Genomic DNA, 20,404 nt, shown 5'->3' with positions numbered 1-20,404 from the left:
TAAATGCAGCCAGTTTATCTATTACAGAAGAAATAATGTCAGCTGGGGGCCAGCAGGGGGAACTACTAAGAAGGGCACATAACTCCTTGAGATCAGGTGGAGAGATCCACTTCCTGTCAGGAGAAATCCAGGAAGAGGAAGTATTTAAGTGTGGGAGTGGCCTATTGGAATCCATTTTGTTTGAGGCCATGCGGCAAGGTGAGTGTGCTTGCTGATCCTGTAAGTCCAGTTAGCTCCTTTAACTTTAGCTTATATTGTAGTTATGCTATGTAGTGTGTGAAATAGAGTATGGTGAATGTGACAGGAAAGTTAGTATCAGCATTGCTTCTGCCTGGAGCTCGCATGTATGGAGCCTGGGTTTGGTTGAAGATGGCAGTGCTGTTTGGGCTGAGAAAGCCATGTGTAAGTAAGAAGGAAATCCAGGAAGAGGAAGGTTATTTAAGTGTGGGAGTGGCCTATTTGAATCCATTTTGTTTGAGACCATGCTGCAAAGTGAGTGTGTTTGCTGATCCTGTGAGTTCATTTATCTCCTTTAACTTTAGCTTACATTGTAGTTATGCTATGTAGCGTGTGAAATAGAGTATGGTGAATGTGCTAGTAAAGGTAGTATCAGCATTGCTTCTGCCTGGAGCTCGCATAAACGTAGCCTGGGCTTGGTTGAAGGTGGCAGTGCTGTTTGGGCTGAGATCACTGTCCAGCCTCCTGGAGGTGTCTTTGTTGTGAGGGCTCGTCCTGGGGAGGTAGACTGTACAGCCTAACCCGGCGGGGGAGTGTGATAGCCTAACAAGGCTTCCTTCCCTGGGTCTACCTCCTCTGTGGTAGTATAGGTAAGGTAAAGGAGGTTGTTCGGTTAGTGTGGGGAGCAGTGAGACCTGGCATTAGGGGAGTGTCTCTGGGACGCCAGAGATCACTGTCTAGCCTCCTGGAGGTGTCGTGGGACTAACTAGACGAAACACCGGTGAAAGGAGGTTCCCATCTGATGACCCCAAAGACATGTTAGTTATCACTGCTCACGGGTCTGTATAGTTAAGCCTTGCCATAATAGCTTATCGTAGGGCTTAGGAGGATTATTCACTGAGTGCTGATCCCTTTTTATTTTATTTTATTTTTTTTTTTATTAGAGCACAAACGTCTTGTGTTTATTTGAATTATTTCTGGTGTTGTATTGTTATATTATATTGTGTGAGTACTCCTAATGAGATCAACCTCTTTGTGTTTCCACCAGTTTCTCCTTTGATTAAGAAACTCTTAAGCCTCATAAAAGTCCTCCTCCCTGCTCCTTACAGTTTTTCACCTTTGGAGCTCTTTAAAGCTTTGTGAACAACTTCTATCTTTATAAGGACCTAGTCTTAACTTTAAGGGAAAATTCTAAGAAAATGTCACAACTCTAAGAATTTCTTACATTTTCAGCACTCTTTGTACTAGGAAGCTTCATGAGTGGCCCCTGATTGTTTGAATTTATGGCAAAAAGCTTACAGAAGGAGGAAATTGTTTTAGTTAGGTCTTGAGTAGCAGCGTTTTGAATCAGCTGTAAAGACACAGCATGGACACATTTTTCCAGATCCTCCATGTTCTTAAGGTGATCATAGGCTGACTTTGTAATTGTCTTAATGTGGCTGTTATTACCGGTTGCACAAAACACCTTGAGTTAAGATTTTCCTTAAAGTCTGAGTTAAGGTTTCCTCAAGATAAAATCGAGTGCACAAAACACCCTTAAGTCTTCTCCCTAAGCTTTCCTTAAAGTGTTCACTTAAGTATAATGGTTTTCTCCTTGTCTTGGTCTTGTACTGAGGACATCTGGGGCCAGCCCACTGACCGTCCCAAGAGTTAGAACAAAACATGGCAAAGCAGCACCTCAAGGATGATGTTAGACAAGTTTGGGCTCTGACCACTTTTAGATCAAAGATAAAAAACTATATATTTTTTAGACTGCCTGTTCCACCCTTTAATTACTGCAACCTTATTTTTAAACTCAATTTTAAATCATCCCTTTATCTTTGCACTTCTTGTCCGCACGTTTGCTGTTTTTAATGGTGATTTTTTTTATATTGTGAATCATTTAGTAATGAATTTAACCTTTTGTATCTTGTTTTTTCTCTTTACTCTTTTATTGTATGTTTTATATTACAGAAGGAGGAAAACCAAAAACCGTCCCAATCACACGTGTTGCATCCTTGAATTTAAGGGAAGTGGGCCTGAAAAGTCCTTAAAAATCACTGAATTTGATTTAAGAGTGTGTGGGATCCCTGAAAATGACTCACTGGCGCCATCTATGTTTCAAACGTTATTACTCAGCAACATAAACCCCGCCTGCTTACCGGGTCTCCCGCTGCAGTTGCTGCAGTTTGATGAAATGTCCTTGTTTGTATCCTCGAGCTGACTGAGCTCCACCATGACTATATAACCAGGTGAGCTGACCACCTCCAGTTGTTGACGTAGGTCTGACAAGTCAAACAACCCACATGACCCAACTTGTCTCCCTAGTCTCAGCTATAACACCGTTAATCCTCGTGCTTGGACAGATAAGACAACGAGGGACACCATGGAGCACGTTACGCAGTTTCTTCAGGGAGTGGAGCTGGACACCAAGACAGCAGGGCTGCTGACAGTCGCTGCCTGCAGTGTGGGAGCTCTGGTGCTGCTGGTGCAGAAGGTCCACACACACCGGGACGCGGAGGACAAGATCCGCAGAGCCAGGCAGCACCGGGCGGACACCCTGCGGCGGGCGGAACAAGCTGTTCTCCAGTACAAGAAGACGGTGAGAGCGCCAGAGCCTGTCGGGAGGGGAAGTTAAGACACGGTTGTCTAGAGGCTTGTTGTTTCCTATTATTATTATTATTATTATCATCGTCATTCTGTATCAAATGTGCTGCCTCTAAGTTTGCAATGTAAGGTCACATTAAAGTGTCCTATGAGACAGGGGCATGTCTAGAATTAAAAGACACAGAGGGCCTTAGCCCGGGTGTCTGTAGGGGGGTCCTTAGAGGCTGTTTTCACGTACACGGTGATTTTGATAAACGGAGACATCTTCCTTCGTTTGTGCCCTTCGTTTACACGCAAACAGAGATTTCTCCTCTGAAAACGAGTCTTTCTAAAAACTCCGGCCAGAGTGGAGATTTTCACGGAGACGGTGAAATGTCCGTTTATGAAAATAGCCGGCCATGTGTAAACGGCCTCTTGGTCTGGACACGTACGACAAACTGTGCATTGTCCACTGCCTTTAAGAGGCAAAAACAAATGAAATAAAATAAATCCAGAGGACACGCCCATGTTTTTTAACCACTACTTGCTTTATTTGTCAAAACACCTGGGAATTTATTGGATGCTTATGATTATGATGCATTTTTATGCACTCTGACATCTTATTTACCCTTAAATGTGTCCCTTCCCCTCTAGATTAATGAAAAATTGTGATTTAAAAAATATTAGTAATTGTCAGTAATAAGCATTGAGTAGAAATAGAATACTTTGCAATTGCTGTCACTAAAATTTAGCAGATTTTGAAGTGATTGTACTTGAGTATTATCCATTTTATGCTGCTTTATATTTGCACTCCACTACATCTCAGAGGGAAATACTATACTTTTACTTCACTACATTACTTTTCCACTTTAGTTACCTTAATACAAAATATAATCAACTGATAATTATGTGCATATAAACACACAAAATGAGCTGCTTGAATGACATAGAGGACCCAAAACTTGTGTTTTGATCAACACATATCATATTTTGGGGGCCTTTAGTGCACGAAGGGAAAGACAGATTAATTGAGTTTGAACGCGGGCTCTTCTATGTGGACTCTGCATATACTCCTTATGTCAACATGGGTTATCTCCAGGTACACTGGCTTCTTTCTACAGTCTAAAGACATGCAGGTTAGGTTTATTTGTAACTCCAAATCGGCCATTAATTCCACCAACCTGTCCAGGGTGTTCCCTGCTTCTTGCCCAGTCCCCCCGCGACCCCAACAGGATATACAGTTACGGAAAATGAATGAATATTAAGTTTATTAAAATGTGTTGTCTACATATTTCGACCTGGGGCTATCAATTAAACATTCAAGGCTGAAGCCTCAGAGGCCCAGACCTAACAACACCACTGCTGTAATGGATCTTTAATTCAATGTAAGCTATAAATTGTAAGATATTTGTACTAGGGCTGCAATGATTAGTCGACTAATCGATGACTAATCGACTATTAAAATAATCGGTGACTATTTTAGTAGTCGATTAATTGGTTTGAGTCATTTTTCATAGAAAAGTACTATAAAAGTCCCCAAAATACTCTTATTGCAGCTTCTTACGTTCAAATATTGGCAGCTTTACACACTCTCCCATGATGTCAAACTAAAACCCTTTGGCGTGAGTACGAAACAAGACATTAGATGACATAATTTTGGGGTTTGGGAGAGACAGGCCGACATTTTTCAACATTTTAACACAGTTTTCGATAAAATGATTAGTCGACTAATCGAAGAAATAATCGACAGATTAGTCGACAATGAAAATAATCGTTAGCTGCAGCCCCAATTTGTACACACATTTAAGGGATTGGTTTATATTTCATTTGTCCAAGGCTAGAATAATTAGTTGCTGATGGTCGAATTTCATTTAGCTGCTTCAGTGTCCTGGTATTGTCCTGGTAGCTTCACATCAGTTATTTTCCCTAAATGCCACGTCAAAAAGTATGCAGTGAAAAAGGGCTATAGATTAGTCAATTGACAGAAAATTAATTGGCAACTATTTCAGTTGTTGTTTTTTTTTTTTTAAAACAAATAAGCCCCAAATTTAGTGGTTCCAGCTGCTGACATTTTCCTCTGCTGTTTGTCAAATCTGATCTTTAGACTGATCTTTGGACTGTTTATTAACAATTTGAAGATGTCACCAGCCATATATAATAAATTCCACCAGTATTTTCTGACATTCTATAAACAGAATTGATTAATTAAAAATAATCTGCAGGTTAGTTGATAGTCAAAATAATAGTTTGCTCTATATTTGTCATCTGTGAAGAACTTTCAGCAAATTTAAAAAAAGGATAATTATTGCCTAGTGCATAAACTCATTTTTTTTATATGTGTGTGTTCGTGTGTGTGTGTCCTCTAGCATCCAATGACCAACTCTGCCTTTATCTTGTCGCTGTCCCTGTCTGAGTTGACAAACAAGCTGCAGGATGGTTCACTGAGCCCTGAGGAAGTGTTGTACTGCTACATGGAAAAGGTTCAAAACCAACAGAAGACATTGGTTTTTTCATTATCACAAATTTCTCAATGTCTCATTAACTCCACATGCAAATGTATACAGTTTACATAGTTTACATACTGACACATTTCTTATTATGTAGGTTAATTATTTATCATTACAAGAGCACTTTTGCATGCACCCTTGTACAGTTGTGCCATTTGTTAAAGGCTTTTGGCTCAAAGTAGACCATATGCATATTGATTTACTTGCTTGTACATTTTTTATTCTGCTTTCATGTTTTACATAACCAGACTTTCAGAGGGAAGGTGTGAATATGAACCTGTCTGATTTTTCTTTTCTCACAGACTCTGGCTGTGAACAAAGATCTGAACTGCTGCACAGGGATCTTGTTGGAGAGTTTTGACCTGGTGAAAACAGTTGCCACCAAAAAGGAAGGTCTCTTGTATGGAGTTCCAGTTAGCATCAAAGAAAACTTTTCATATAAGGTATTTCATAGTTGTTAATTATCTGCATCTTTAGATAGATTTTTAGTGTCCCTAAAGGGCAGGTTTGTTTCATATGAACATCACTACATTTGTGCAGAGTACACAGTGTTTTAGTTACCAGAGGAATTAAAAAGCAAAATGGCAGAGGGGACACAACTTTTTCCATCGAAGTATCCTATATCTGCTACCACACAGGATAGGAGTGAAACATAGGTTGAGGGGGCGTCCATTGTCATGTGTTACGATGATTGGCATGCAAGTGATGACTCTATCACTTGTTGGGGATTGGGACTACATTCACCTTTTGGTTAGCAAGGGACAGCTTGTTGCTGTTCGAGACAGTTAATATGCTGAGGATGTCACTCGTAAAACTGTTATGGCGGTCTCGTTTTGTGTTTTTATCTAACACTGCTGTCTTTCCCTGTGTTTCTTTTACCACACAAGAATACAGACAGTTCTTGCGGTGTGATCATTTACCTGGACAAGCCTGCTCAGAAGGACGGCGTGCTTGTTGAAGTTCTGAAGAGACAAGGAGCCATCCCCTTCGTGAAGACCAACGTGCCCCAAACGATGCTAAAGTTAATAAGTTCTCAATCAAGTTAGCACAGTGATAAGCTGTGAAGTAACAAGGGCTGTACTGAAGGTCATTTGAGACATTCGAAGAAATGTCCATTTGGACTGCACAAAAAAAACCCCAAAACCTGCAAACATGTGGCTTTTTAATGTAACAGGAAAGGTTTTAATCGGCAGTAACTGTAACGTTAGCCCTTTTTACAGAGATGGCTCTATAGGGCCACTACCAAGTCCGTTCTTTGTGCCTTCTTTGCATTTTTACGCAGAACCAAATGACAGCTATAGCGTGGGATTACACTCTGCAGATTCTTTGCAGAATCAAAAGAGGTGTGACATGTAACACATCAGCATTGGCCTCTATTGTGACCTGTTAACATACGCGTCGGCAGCACTTTGTAAACAACAACAAGGCATTACCTTGTCAACAACAATCATTTACCTTTTCTGTTTTATGGCGGCTGATCTAGTCCTCTGCTCGAAGGGTAAAGAGCTATCAGACCTCATTGTTTTCCCAATTTGTCGACATGTACAGCGGCTGTTCTTCTTTGAGTTAGCCGCCAATTGCTAACAGCTAGTTTGTTTGTTTTTTTATCTCCTGCTGTGTGTTGCACGCATGACACATTGTCAAATTGTCGTCACACCCATGCCACCCATGACCTCGTCCGGCAGACTCCCCTGTTTATACAGACTCTCCTGTTTCGGTGCTGTTACTCCCATGGCGGATTAAAGGCGTGACCACTTCATCCCCCATTCCACAATGGTAATCTCTCCATGATGTCGAATATGACACCAAAAAAAGAAAAAACCCACACACAGAAAGATATACTAGTCTGCTGCAGAGCCGTGTACACAGCGCTGATCTACTGGCAATGGGAAAGGATTCTATAGCCTATCTTTAGCAAATTTACCTGAGTTAAAAAAGCTAGTGTACACGTGCTTATTTTGGTTGTAAAGGCATATATGACACATTTTCACACAAATGCCTAGTAGGAGAAAACTATGAAGTGATGACATTTTTTTTTATTTCTCCAGTTATGAGTGCAGTAACCCCATCTATGGGCAGACCGTGAACCCCCACAACCTCAAGAAGACCTGCGGAGGTTCGTCCGGTGGGGAGGGGGCTCTCATTGGAGGAGGGGGCTCCATACTTGGTTTAGGCAGTGACATAGCAGGTAGCATCCGTATTCCAGCTGCATTCTGCGGGATCTGTGCCTTTAAGCCAACAGCAGGACGGCTAAGGTGAGCGTCTCTGCTCCAGTCAGTTTTGAATCATCACTATAGAGTCATAACACTTTGCGCTACACTTTAATCTTTGATGTTTTTCTTTGTGTCTTGATTAGTGTAAATGGTGTGACCCCCTTCTATCGAGGGCAAAAAGCATGTAAGTCACAGCTGCATCATCATTGCCTTCATACTACACGTGTTGTTTGAAAAAAAGTTGTTACTTGTTCTTTTGTTTCTTATTAAATTAGTGCAATCAAGTCCTGGACCCATGGCGAGGGATGTGGAAAGTCTGGCCCTGTGTATGCAGGCTTTTCTCTGTGACCACATGTTTTCTTTGGACGCCACTGTTCCACCCATACCTTTTAATATGCAGGTGTGTCCACAACAACAACAACAACAAAACAAAGTGAAATGTTTCACAGGGGATTATGTACTGTTTCTTGAATGGGACCAGTAACTTGCTGGAGTCTCTTCTAGCAACAAAATACTCCAGCACATAGCCCCCTGTAAAATGGTTGAATTGTTGTTTTATCACTTGGTAGTTGCACAGGTTAAACAAATATCCAACATGTTAACATTTGTGCGCACTTAATCCTCTTATCTAAGTCTCTCCAAGAAAGCAAATAAGTGTATGTCCCATCACATTTCAACATCACAATGCGTCTGTGCACCCCAGCAAAACCTTTGGGATAACCAAAGCCTCAGCACCTAACCTCAGTAAACAACCTAATGATCTTGTGGCTAAATGAGAACACATCCCTGCAGCCGGGTTCCAAATTCCTGTGGGAAGCCTTCCCAGAAGGGTGGAGGCTGCTCTCATGCTAAGCTTGGTCAAACACAGATCCCTGTACACACATAAAGGACGCACAGTGATCACATTGAGATGATGCAATCCAGTGGACTGCTGTAGAAACTGGAATGACTCCTCGTACCAGTTTTGTCAGAAACAAAAAGATCTTGTCAGGTATTCCTAACTGCAGTTTTCTCTCTCTAGCTAACAGAGATGTTAATCCAATTGTGGTTATTGTCTTGTGATGCAAAGAATGAGGGAAGGGACATGATGTGCAAAATGTTCACTTAGGGGTCAGGCACATCATCATCCATATATGTGCTGATTTTTATGCCTCAGCGCCGGCGATAGGTGTGGCTCCCAATCTTGTAAATGCGATATCTCAAGAAGGCATAGAGGGATTTTCTTCAAATTAGGCACAAACATCCACTTGGTCTCAACGATGAACTGATAAGAATTTGGTGGTCAAAGTTCAGTGTGACCCCTCATCCATCTTTTTCTCATGAATCAGAATCAGAAATATTTTATTGATCCCCGAGGAGAAATTGTGGTTGTGGCAAAGAACAGAGACTTGAAAGAAGTAAGAATAAGAGTATGAAATAGAAGTATGCAAATATAAAGCAATAAAATAAAATAGAAATGAAAATGTACATAAAGGTAAAACATAGAATGTGCATTATGCTACAGTGTTTAAAACTAGTGCTTAAGATATAAAAATATTAAAAACAAAATATTTATTGTCACTGTGCTGAGGCTGGAAGTGTGAAATTTAACTACAATATATACACTAACATGTTAACATGACACTAATTGTATAAATCTTCTGTGCTGCCGGGTTAAAGATGTGTGTGAAGCATCAGCATTTTAGAATATGTAGTGTCTTTACAGCAACATCCATATTTAAAGCATTGTTATATGTCATGCCTACATATGAGTCCAAACAGACATGGATGTAAACTATAACTGCAATTTGACTGGTTTGCGGTGGCCGCTGGGTGGTAATTCTAGTTCTGTGACTCAAAAAAGTCCTGGATCTGGCCCTCTGACAGAAAGCAAAGCACCTAATTTGGAGAGATTCAAGGAGAATTTAACAGGGTTATGAGTAGAAAAGCCACAGGCACGTTGACGCCCACAAATGAAACCTGCAGTTAATTGCCTGTAGGGTTCACCTATTCTTTCACTGTGCCTTAATTAAAGTAAATTAAAGCCTTATAAAAGCTTCAATCTCCTAACCACGCATATTTATTAGTTATGTACCAAAAAACATTTATGTGTGTTTCCACTCAAATGTCTTAACTGACAGAATGAAAATATCTTCTCCTCAGATGTACCAGAGTGCCGAACCTCTCAGGATTGGTTACTTGGAAAATGACGGCTACTCAGAAGGGTCTCCAAGCATGGTCAGAGGAGTCAGAGAGGTCAAAGCTCTGTTAGAGAAAGCAGGGCACACTGTAAGACCACAGTACTCACACACACAAAATCAAACAATGTGATCTACCCCCACATGAAATCTGTGATTTGAGCTATGTGTTTTAATGCTGTCACCTTTTTGGTCATTTGTGCCTGTAGTTTGTGCCCTACACTCCTCTGGAGATACCTTACGCTGTAAATGAACTGATGACAAGGGGTGCCTTTGCAGACGGAATTACCACCTTTTTTGAAAAAATGTGAGTTCAAGTTACCTTCAAAATGTCAGCAAATCAGTCAGTGTTGTCCTTGTTAATAACCTGATTCATTTATGTAATTGAAGTGTCAGAGTGTCAGCATATTTACGGCCCGAGAACCAAGTGATGTGAAGGCCCTATTGTAATTCAAGGAATTAGGCTTTTTTTTTTTAATTAATCAAGCTTCAAAGGTTCCTGGGGTGCTTGAGAACTCCTGAAATTTGGCACTCGCATCAGAAAGGATGAAAATTGTTATTGAATATGAGCCATAGCCTATATAAAATAATGGACGTAGCTATGATGATGTCACCAATTGGTGCGACTCCTGTTTTGAAGCCCCGAGTTCAGCATTTCGGCCATAACTCACTTGGTTTTTTGGAGCAAGAAGGGCTGAGCTGTGTAGGAGCATGGTGTGGATTTGACTTGCAGATTGTAGTGACCGCTCACAGACAGCGTGTCACTCAAGCAGCCCCGCCCTTACATATGTGTAACTTTAAAGGCCTTTGCACACTGAGTCCTTTTTTGTCATTTGAAATTGTTGCACGTATTAAAAGAAATACGACCTCATGTTATGTCAGTCCTGTTTGGGCATTAAAACTTTCGGATCAGGCGCATTTTTCTGCATTTTCCACATCCGTCAGAAGCCTTAGGAAACATTTGACCAAGAATCAGTGAAAAAAATTGGCAGCGGGACACAAAGGCAACAAGAAAGAATCATTTCATAACTCAATATAGCTCACTTTTAACGGGTTAGGCAGTAATATTCAGGTGGATGATGACGAAGAGGAGAAGGATGTGGACACAGAGAGGGAGTGGTGACAGCCAGACAAGTAACTCCAGTGGAGAGAGGCAAAGGAGGAGATGTGTCTTTTCATTTTGTCACGTATTGCTAATTTTCTCAAGGAAGCGGAATCAGTGTGCAGGGTTTCTGACAACATTATGTAAAGGATCCCTACAGAGGTTGAGCTCTTTGTAAAGAGAAAGATCCATTTGTTAAACCAGAAACAGCCTGGAATAGCTCTCGCCAAACCCACCAGATAACCACCAAATAATTAATCATTTTCGTATCGTAATCCTCGGTGATCCTCTGACTTTTCCTGTAGCACCACCATGAAGTTTACATAGGTGCTTTTAAAAGAGATGTTTTAACCATATTACATTCCTTTTATTTGAACAGATCGCTCTGTAGGATGATCCCCTATTGTTTCTGTTTTAGGAAGGGGGACCCAGTGGATCCCATCCTCAAAGTACAGTATCAAGTTTACAAACTGCCTATATGGTTGAAGAAGATCCTCTCATTTCTCGTCAAGCCCGTGGTAAGTTCTCTCCTCCTATGACAAACATTCAAAAATACAAACTATAGACAATCTACTTCTTCCTCAGGAACACTGAGTATGATGCTGATTTGGTTATTTCTTTGGTAGCCATGTGATAAAAAAGTTACTGTGTGATTTGAGTCTTAAAGTGTGTTTTATGTCTCGTTTGTCTCTCGCAGAGTCCTCGTATCTCTGCCAGCCTCAATGCTTTGACTGGAGTTAGGTGAGAAAGTAACGTCGACATTGAAGGTTTCCCGCTTGAGGTTTTGTTACTCACACATTTCATGTAATGCACAAAATGTCGAAACACACTGATGCTTTCTCGGTCTTATTTTCAGGTCTGTCGCAGAGGTGTGGAAGCATCATGCTGCTGTTGAGGTATTGTTAAGGCCCAGACACACCAAACCCAACTAGTGGCGACAAAGGTCGACTGTTACATTGCCTCACGTCACCTGTCTCTGCCAAAAATTTGCACGGCCAACTAGTGTGTATGCTCTGTGCCTGCTCAAGAGGAAATTACTTTCCATAACAGCAGGCAGCGGGAGTCTGTATTTATCATTCGGGAAACCGGAAAACCATCAAGATGGATTCAGGACACTAGTTCGCCAGATTGACCAATACAACAATAACAATACAACCTGGTGTCGAAAGAAGAAATTATATTTACCATGCGCTAGGGAACAATAACACAAACAATTACAAACGGCTTCTGCCTATGAGCTCAATGGCTCAAATTTGTTTCAGTCTTGCGCCCTCTTGACCTCAGTTGTTTGTTTGCTTCCGTCACTTCCGTTTCTCTTCTCATGCACGGACCTGAACTGCCAGTCAGAGGGATTTTATTCACCAACAGGCTCATCCGGCTTTGACATGAATTCAACACTGAATTGGCCAAAAAACAGGTGACAAGGGCCGGCTTGCGCCAACGGTACAGGAGACACAGCAAACACTAGGGCAACACAAACAGCCCGATGTTGACCAGCAGCCAACCATCGGCTTGGTGTGTCAGAGCCCGTAGTTGTCAACCAATAATATGTGTACACACACATACATTATTTATATATATATATATATATATATATATATATATATATAGATATATAGATATATAGATATATATATATATATATATAGATATATAGATATATATATATAGATATATATATAGATATATATATATATATATATCTATATATATATCTATATATCTATATATATATCTATATATATATATATATATATATATATATATATATATATATATATAAATATATATAAATATATATATAGATATATATATATATATATATATATATATATATATATATATATATATCTATCTATATATATCTATATATATATATATATATATATATATATATATATATATATATCTATCTATATATATCTATATATATATATATATATATATATATATATATATATATATATATATATATATAAATATATATATATATATATATATATATATATATATATATATATATATATATATATATATATATAAATATATATAAATGCATATGAGGTTCATTGAATTGTCTTGTGTCTTCATAAGGACTACATTCAGGCAACGATAGCAAACTGGAGAAGATACAACATAGACGTGCTGCTGTGCCCTATGATCGGACCAGCCTACAACTTCTTGTATTGCGGCAAGCTTAACTGTACAGTACTCTGAACATGTCATGTGTGTTTGTGTGTGTGTGTGTGTGTGTGACACTAAAAGGCATTGATTAGGCAATAAGGCAATAGTTAGAGGTATGAAATATAATATTGTGGCCATCCATCTCTCGTAATATTACTACTATAAAACCCAGTGTAACACAGTGAATAACCTGTTTCTATTTTCTGTCCTTCCAGCTTTTCTTTCTTTCACGGCGTTTTACAACCTCCTTAATTTTCCCGCTGGTGTTGTCCCTGTTTCCACGGTGACAGCAGAGGATGAGGAAGAACTCAAGCACTATAAGGGCAATTTTCAGGACCTGTGGGACAGAGACTTCAAAAAGGTAAGAAACACGCGTTACTGAGAGATGACCTTTGTGAAACTTTTAGGTTCTTGTTTTATTTTGGTTCTTTCTATCCTAATGTGTTTTTCAGGCTGAGTTATACAGATGCCATTTTTTTGCTCAGTTTCCCCTCAACTTAAGTGAGTCATTTGTGTTACTGGCTTTGTCATTTTGACTTAAAGCAGGGTGTTTACAGGTCCTTAAAAAGTCTTAAAATGTCTTAAATTAAGTTTTCTTAATATTAGGCCTGAAAAAAGTCTTAAATTGTCTTAAATTCAGATTTGATCGGTGTTGAATATTTTCGGTCAAATTACTGCGAAAAGAAACGGCCTTCAAAAGTCTTAAATTTAACTTTGTTATATCTGTAGACACCCTGTAAAGGAAGCAAAACAAACACCACGTTATCGACCACATGGGGCAGAAACAAGCATTAAAGGGATATTGCACCCATGAATGAAAATTCAGCCATTAGGCTCGTTCGAGATGAACTGTGCCTCGCCTGAAAAGTAGACGAGAGCAGGCAGCCGCAGCGGGGGGCGGTGACAAAAAGCTGAGGTGAAGTCGGACAGTTTCCCGACAGTTTCCAGCAGCCTTCAGTCCATACAGGAAGTCACAGACACACTAACATCCTGTCTGGAATGATGTCAATTCATTAAAAAAGTGATCAGGCCCATATATCAGTTTGTTTTCACCATCAGTCACACAACATGTTTTCTGTTCACAGAATAAACCTTCAGATCAGACAAATACAATTTTAATCTCTAAAATACAACAAAAATGAGTAGTTTATCTAAAACGTCATATTGTTGAGTCGACATCTGAACCAATGAGCTGTTAGATCAGGTGAGAGCCAGGCGGTGCAGTCGGTGGAGAGCAACTGCAGCGCCTGGCTCTAAAAACTGCGGCCGCCTCGCTCTCGCGGTTTTATCGCCGTCCACTTTTGTAGTACGTCAGAGCAAGTCGGGATGAAGTCGGACACAAAACTAACCGGCATGCATTGTGTGCCAATCGCCGGTGATTGAATCTGCGACTCACTCTCATGCTGAGGAAGACTCTGGTGAAGTTTTAGAGTCCTCACATCCCTTGTGGAGATCGGCGGGGGGAGTGGCTAGCACACCTAATGGCAGACGGCCCCCCAGACTAACGTCCAAGAACACAAAATTGAAACCACAAAATATCTCCAACATGCTCATCCGTAGTGATCCAAGTGTCCTGAAGGTGCGACATAAGAAGTTGTTTCGAAAAACGTCATTTGAACTCTGTTTCTAGCCTCACTGTAGCCTGTAGCTCTGACTGCTTCTCTGTGCACCACGCTCACGTGTGCACGCTCAGGGTGATCAGTGATGCACTGTTGTCTCCCCCTGCCGTGCATGTGTCACATGATGTAAACATGGGTAAGCAAAGCTCATGCTTTTGCTCGCACAAGCGCACACATGTGAGCGCTGAGCACAGAGAAGCAGTCAGAGCTACAGGCTACAGTGAGGCTAAAAACAGAGTTCAAATGATGTTTTTTGAAACAACTTTTTATGTCGGGGCTTCAGGACACTTGGATCACTACGGATGGGCATGTTGGAGATATTTTGTGGTTTCAATTTTGTGTTCTTGAACGTTAGTCTGGGCCACCGTCAGCCATTAGGTGTGCTAGCCGCTCCCCCCGCCGATCTCCACAAGGGATGCGAGGACTCTAAAACTTCACCTGAGCCTTCCTCAGCATGAGGGTGAGTAGATAATGGCTGAATTTTCATTTTTGGGTGCACTATCCTTTTAAGCATTTTAACTTGTCTTGTTTGGTTATTAAATTACTGCCTATGTAGTGGAGATAATATGACTAGGCTGGATCTAGGCGTTAGTTCTGCCTTATCACTAGGTTCACCCCAGTGTGTTGGCCAGAACACCACTTAAGGCCAAGTCCTCCAAAGTATGGAATAAAGAGCAGATGGATGGTTCGGATGTGGTTTATTGTCTCTCTTTTCACAAATAATCCAGTAGCAGGCAATACGGTCATGCAGTTTCTACACAAAGAAAGAATAACAAATATGCAGATGAATAAGGACAACATATACATGAATTTCCCGTATGCAGTAATATGCCTAATATCACCAAACCTAATAAACCATAATCAGGAATGATACAGTGATGCACAAATCCTTAAACCATTTACCTCCCATTTACACTATCACAGCACTTCAACCATTCTTACATGACATTCTCAGCCATATTAACACACATATTAAAGGGGAACTAATGTTTTTTCCAACCTGGGCCCTATTTTCCGATCTGCTTTTGTCTAAATGAGTGATAGGATGTTCAGTATTTGACATTTCTCCAGTACGAAGCTAGGGCTGACCGGCCTGCAGCGTGTGAGCACGCGCTATATTAAATAATAGGGCACTCAGACAGCATCAAACAACGTCAAAATACGTCCACTAAAAGTGCATTTTTTTCACACAGATAGGCTCGGATTGTTAGTAAAATTATCCGACAACATAACGGAAAGGAGAAATGAACGTCGGTGTTTACCTTTAGCCGGATTCGGACATGTTCCTTTGCCTATTGCTGCTCCCTCTCTCTCCTCGTCCGCTCTTCAATTTCAATGAGCTCTGCGTCCGTGTACGTCCGTGTACTCTGTGTTCAAATAAATACAGGCGGTCATCAAATTCAAATGGCTCATCCAGATCCAGTTGGTCAAAATCGGGTAAAAATTCAGCCATGACTACTCCAAACAGAGTAACTCCTAGCGTTTGGTAAGGTCACTCTAGTGGTAACTTCCTGCAACAACTCAAAACTCGCGAGACGTGAGATGTCAGAACCAGACTTTCACTCTCTGAGTGAGTGTTTTGACTTGCCACAACAAACAGGTCTGAATTTTTACACTAATATTTACACATTTTTACACATTAGTTCCCCTTAACACTGTAATAAGTTACCGCTAACGTTGACATTTAACACTTCCTGTTAAATCCTCATACTGACAGACCGGCTGCATGCATTTATTGTGAAAACCTGCAGGCATGCTATGTCCGGTCACCGAGTTAACAATCCTTAATGACAGTACTGAACACTAGCCACTTCGTAATTTAGCTCAACCATAAACCCACTGAGCAGTAACAACAGGTAATGAATTAACACATTTAAACTTGACAAGACATATTCCCGGTCTGAGTTAGGTGAGCTGAAGGCCATAACTAGCGTGCATGAAACAGTCTAATTAACAGAGTGATCTACATTTTTATACACATTGGCTAACAGCCAAATCTCTGGCTGCAGCAACACAAAAATAATACAACAATAACGCAGCAGATAAATACTCACTCCTTTTCATTCACGCACAGACCAGTTGTCATGAACTTATTGCACTGCTCAGTCATAATCCATCCCTCGACCAACCCACCAGAGCACACTGCTTTCCAACTGTGTGATGTCAGTTACAATGTACCACCAGCAGGTGGGGCGGCTCCCTTATAGGCTTATCAACACTAAATATGCAGAAAACATTAAACATTGAAACATAATATGGGCAAAGGCACTTAGTAATAACTGTCTATGGGGAATTTTCTACAGCCTATTTAATTTAACCTACTCGTCAAACATTTTGTAATGTTTCAGAAACATTTGTGATTTATATTGACTTTTGCATTTCTTTGGAGTAGAATGTATTTATATAGCCTAGCGCTTCTCACAGACATAGGTCACAAAGTTTTTTACAAGGGCAATATGCAACATCCAAGAATAAAAACATAGAAGATAAAGCAGCAACTCTAGCCGCATAGTGAAAAGTGCAAAGAAAATATCACAAAACACAACAAGTATACACAAAAGACAACGAAAATTACAGAGCTAGTACTTTCTTACTTACTTACTTAGTCCTCTTCATTCCCTATGGGACAAAGGCGTCAGTGAGCTCTTTCCTTTGCATTCAGTCCTTGGCAGCATGTTGTGCCTCTCCCCATGACAGGTTCATCTTTTCAAACTCCAGTGACACAGTTCTGCACCAGGTGGTTTTAGGCCTCCCAGGTTTTCCTGTTTTCTTGTACAGTCGAAGGTTGGAGATTTGGTTTGGCCAAGAGATCCGGCATATTTGTCTGAAGCATCCATTTTGAAAGGCTTCCACTCTCAACATGTCTGTTTTGCCCATCAAATATTCACACTGTTACAGAAACTACAACAGAGCCTGTTCATACATGTTACCCAAACACCTATCAAACAGGTTTGTCTTCAGTCGGCTTCTTTAAAGAAACCAGAGAGTCAGCAGACAGTATGACGGGTGCAGGCAGAGCATTACAAAATGTAGGTGCTATGGCCTTAAAAGTAGAGCTTTAACTAACATTTATTTTAATTATAAGTTAATCAGCTTATTAGTTTCTTGGTTAATTACTTTTTCATTCAATGTCCAAATTTCAGAAAATACAACAAATAAAATGTCACTCACAGTATCCTAAAGTCCGAGATGGTGTTGCCGGATTGCTTGTTTTATCATGCTAACCGTTTAAAACAACAATATAGTATGTGTACTATCACAAGACAAATAAAAGCTGTCACATTTGAGAATCTGGAGCCAGTGTTTTATGTCATTTTGCTTAAAAAATGACAGAGGATTGATCAGTTATCATTTGTTTCAGATGTACTTTGGAGTGCACCTGTGAAGGGGACAAAGTTCAAAAAGTGCCACATTTGTAAATAAGTAAAAATGTGTTAAGACTCAACTTTTTTCTTGGCACTGAAAAAAACTGCATTATTTTACAGTGTAGTAGATTATTACCAATAGACATCTTTAAATATTCTAATAAGAAATGATATCGGGAAAATGCTGCTGTATGAACCTGCAAATAGTGTGGGGCCGTGGACAAATTAGAAGACAATGGGCTCCATGTAAAAGGCCCCACAGGGCCCTACAGTTCAAGATAAGTAAAAGTCAGGTGAGCAACTAAACATCACAACATGTCACACTGCATTACACATATAATTCATAAAAAGTCACAAACATAATAATCTCAAGGCTCTGCCCCGGCACTCAGTGTGAGGCCATTTTAGTGACTCTATTAAAACAGTAGTTCCGCAGTTGGTCAGTAGGTGGAGGCAGAAGACTGCTGTGGTCCTAGTTGCAGAGTGTTGACTGACTGGATGTTGTGTTTGTGTGCAGGCTGTGACTGGAGGCGAGGGTCTGCCCATAGCCGTGCAGTGTGCCGCCCTGCCGTGGCGGGATGAGCTCTGCCTGCGCTTCATGAGGGAGGTGGAACAAGTGGTCAAACAGAGCAAGAAGTGAAAACCCGGGGCCACAGGTGGGGCTGTTAACCTCAGGGGCCTCAGGTTAAATTTGTCTCAACTACACAAACAATAAGGCTATCTCTGAAATCATAATGAGAACATACTGTTAATGATGAAATAACTCCACTGACCACATTAAAACAAAATGAAATATGAGTAAAAGTTAAAACAGTTAATGTTGCTTTAGGAAAGGTTGTTGTGTTTTAAAAAACTAATATTTTGAGTTTCACTTTTCTGCTCGACAAGGATGAACTCAGGTACTTCTGCTTTTTGGGTTTTTAGGGCCATAATAAAGATTGAACTGTCAAATGTGAAACTGCTAAAAGGGCTCTATGCGAAATTCAGACTTGTCTGAACACGGTGCTCAACATGGAGGTGGCTGCAGGCTAGCAGCTAACGGTACTAACTCCATAAACAGCACGTAAACACAGTAACAGTGCTAACAGAGCTAGCAGTGTTAACTAGGGGGAAATCAAAGGAGGGGTGCTATGCTTCCACAATGACGCCATCCCAATATCAGCAGTACCCGCCTTATGAGTGCAGTGCAAAGTGGAAGCAATGAGCCAGCCAGTGGGACACACACATGCGCTAACAAGCACATGCAGTTTTTTTTTTCTTGTTTTGCTTTTATTTTAAAATGAAGAATTTAACTAACATTCACAGGCATGATTACATGGTTGTGATTTGTGTGTCAAGTTTGTAAAAAAAAACAAAAAACTTTTTTTTTTGAAGTGCAGCACATTTCAGACACAAAGCTTTTATTTTGAAGTGCTTTTTCCCACTGTAGAGTGAGTGACCAACGGAGAGCTACTTGAGAGAGACAACAAAGTAGCTTGACAATATGGTCAAAATCAAGTATGACGCTGAATGTATTAAACCTTGAACAAATGACCAAGGAGAAATCTGGACTGGTTGGGAAGCACTGCTTTAGAAGAATTTTAATTTCTAATCACCATTATTCAAAGAGGTTTTGCAGCCACATGCAAAAAATGTTGACCCTTTTGGATTTTATAGTGAATATGAAAGCTTTTTGTGTGATGCAATAACTGAGATTTAAATAAAGTTACTGATTTCTCATAAAGGAACTGCTGCGGTTATTTGTTTCCACAAATGATGAAATGTGTTTTCAGAGGTTTGAAGTCACCTACAGTGCACCTTCTACAGGTAATATGCAATCCTCTGTTATTTCCTCTGCTCATCAGTGTCATCAGTGATGCATTTTTTGAGCTACCATTTTTGACTTGAGATTTACAGTTTTTAACACCTGTACAGTTAACACGTTTTTGTTGTTGCATATTTAACGCACTGAGTTTATAAAATGTGATGCACCTCCAAGGCATCCAGCAGCTGTGAGGGCACAAAACCTCTTTCTTCACCTTTCTCTTCATCCTCCACCTCTCCCTCTTCCATCACCGTGCCACAGATGAGCGCAGATCATTTTCATTCTTATTGTGAGTGATTGTTGCGCCAACGCCTTAACAGGAAACAGAAAAGAGATAAAGGAGACTAATGACTCATGGCGCCTCCATCTACAAGGCCAGCGCACCATGTCGTCATATTGTGATTACCCTGTGCTATTGTAAATATGTGTTTCTGTTGGGTTTACATAAATTTACATATGTTTTAAAACTCTCCTGGGATGGGAAACCATTAGGGACAATGTTAGTGTTTTCCATTACAATCGCCCACGTTTGCGCTGCTGTCTCATTGAATGGAAATGGCCGTGTGCGTGCGGTAGAGGAAGGAGGGCACATTAGGCAAGGAGGGGAGCTGGAATTGAGAGGTTGTTCTTAGCATTATCTGTGGCACATAGAGAGAGAGTGTGTGGCTCTCGCTGTGCCACTCAGTCAGGG

General features: G+C 40.4%; 1 protein-coding gene across 5 annotated transcripts; it reads left to right on the top strand.

The window, feature by feature from the left end:
* The first annotated feature begins 183 nt into the window (after positions 1-183).
* faah (fatty acid amide hydrolase) lies at positions 184-19,632 on the top strand. 5 transcript variants are annotated; one of them, XR_004501433.2, is made up of 16 exons: positions 184-198; positions 2,131-2,758; positions 5,109-5,222; positions 5,552-5,692; positions 6,137-6,270; positions 7,298-7,504; positions 7,606-7,646; positions 7,738-7,862; positions 9,605-9,730; positions 9,849-9,946; positions 11,121-11,259; positions 11,439-11,482; positions 11,598-11,637; positions 12,836-12,924; positions 13,141-13,286; positions 18,427-19,632. XR_004501433.2 is itself a non-coding variant. In XM_033621696.2 (16 exons), the coding sequence occupies exons 2-16, from the start codon at positions 2,543-2,545 to the stop codon at positions 18,547-18,549; spliced, it is 1,803 nt and encodes a 600-aa protein (XP_033477587.2). In that variant the 5' UTR covers positions 2,131-2,408; positions 2,523-2,542; the 3' UTR covers positions 18,550-19,632. The 5 variants fall into 5 exon arrangements, 3 of the variants coding, with proteins under 3 accessions (XP_033477587.2, XP_033477588.2, XP_033477586.2); XM_033621696.2 differs by lacking the exon at positions 184-198 and having other exon boundaries at positions 2,131-2,408; positions 2,523-2,758; positions 12,836-12,944; XR_004501434.2 differs by lacking the exon at positions 12,836-12,924.
* The last annotated feature ends 772 nt before the right edge of the window (positions 19,633-20,404 follow it).

This window comes from Epinephelus lanceolatus, chromosome 6 (genome assembly GCF_041903045.1).
Source record: "Epinephelus lanceolatus isolate andai-2023 chromosome 6, ASM4190304v1, whole genome shotgun sequence".
In the NCBI taxonomy this organism is placed as follows: domain Eukaryota; kingdom Metazoa; phylum Chordata; class Actinopteri; order Perciformes; family Serranidae; genus Epinephelus; species Epinephelus lanceolatus.
Note: the sequence above shows the minus strand (reverse complement) of the source record. Positions and strands in the feature narration are given on the sequence as shown.

Bases quoted from the DNA above. Each gene is read 5' to 3' on its own strand.
- faah (XM_033621696.2), top strand. From the start codon at position 2,543: ATGGAGCACGTTACGCAGTTTCTTCAGGGAGTGGAGCTGGACACCAAG. The intron at 6,271-7,297 runs GTTAATAAGTTC...TTATTTCTCCAG, and splicing joins GTGCCCCAAACGATGCTAAA to TTATGAGTGCAGTAACCCCA. The intron at 11,638-12,835 runs GTATTGTTAAGG...TGTCTTCATAAG, and splicing joins AGCATCATGCTGCTGTTGAG to GACTACATTCAGGCAACGAT.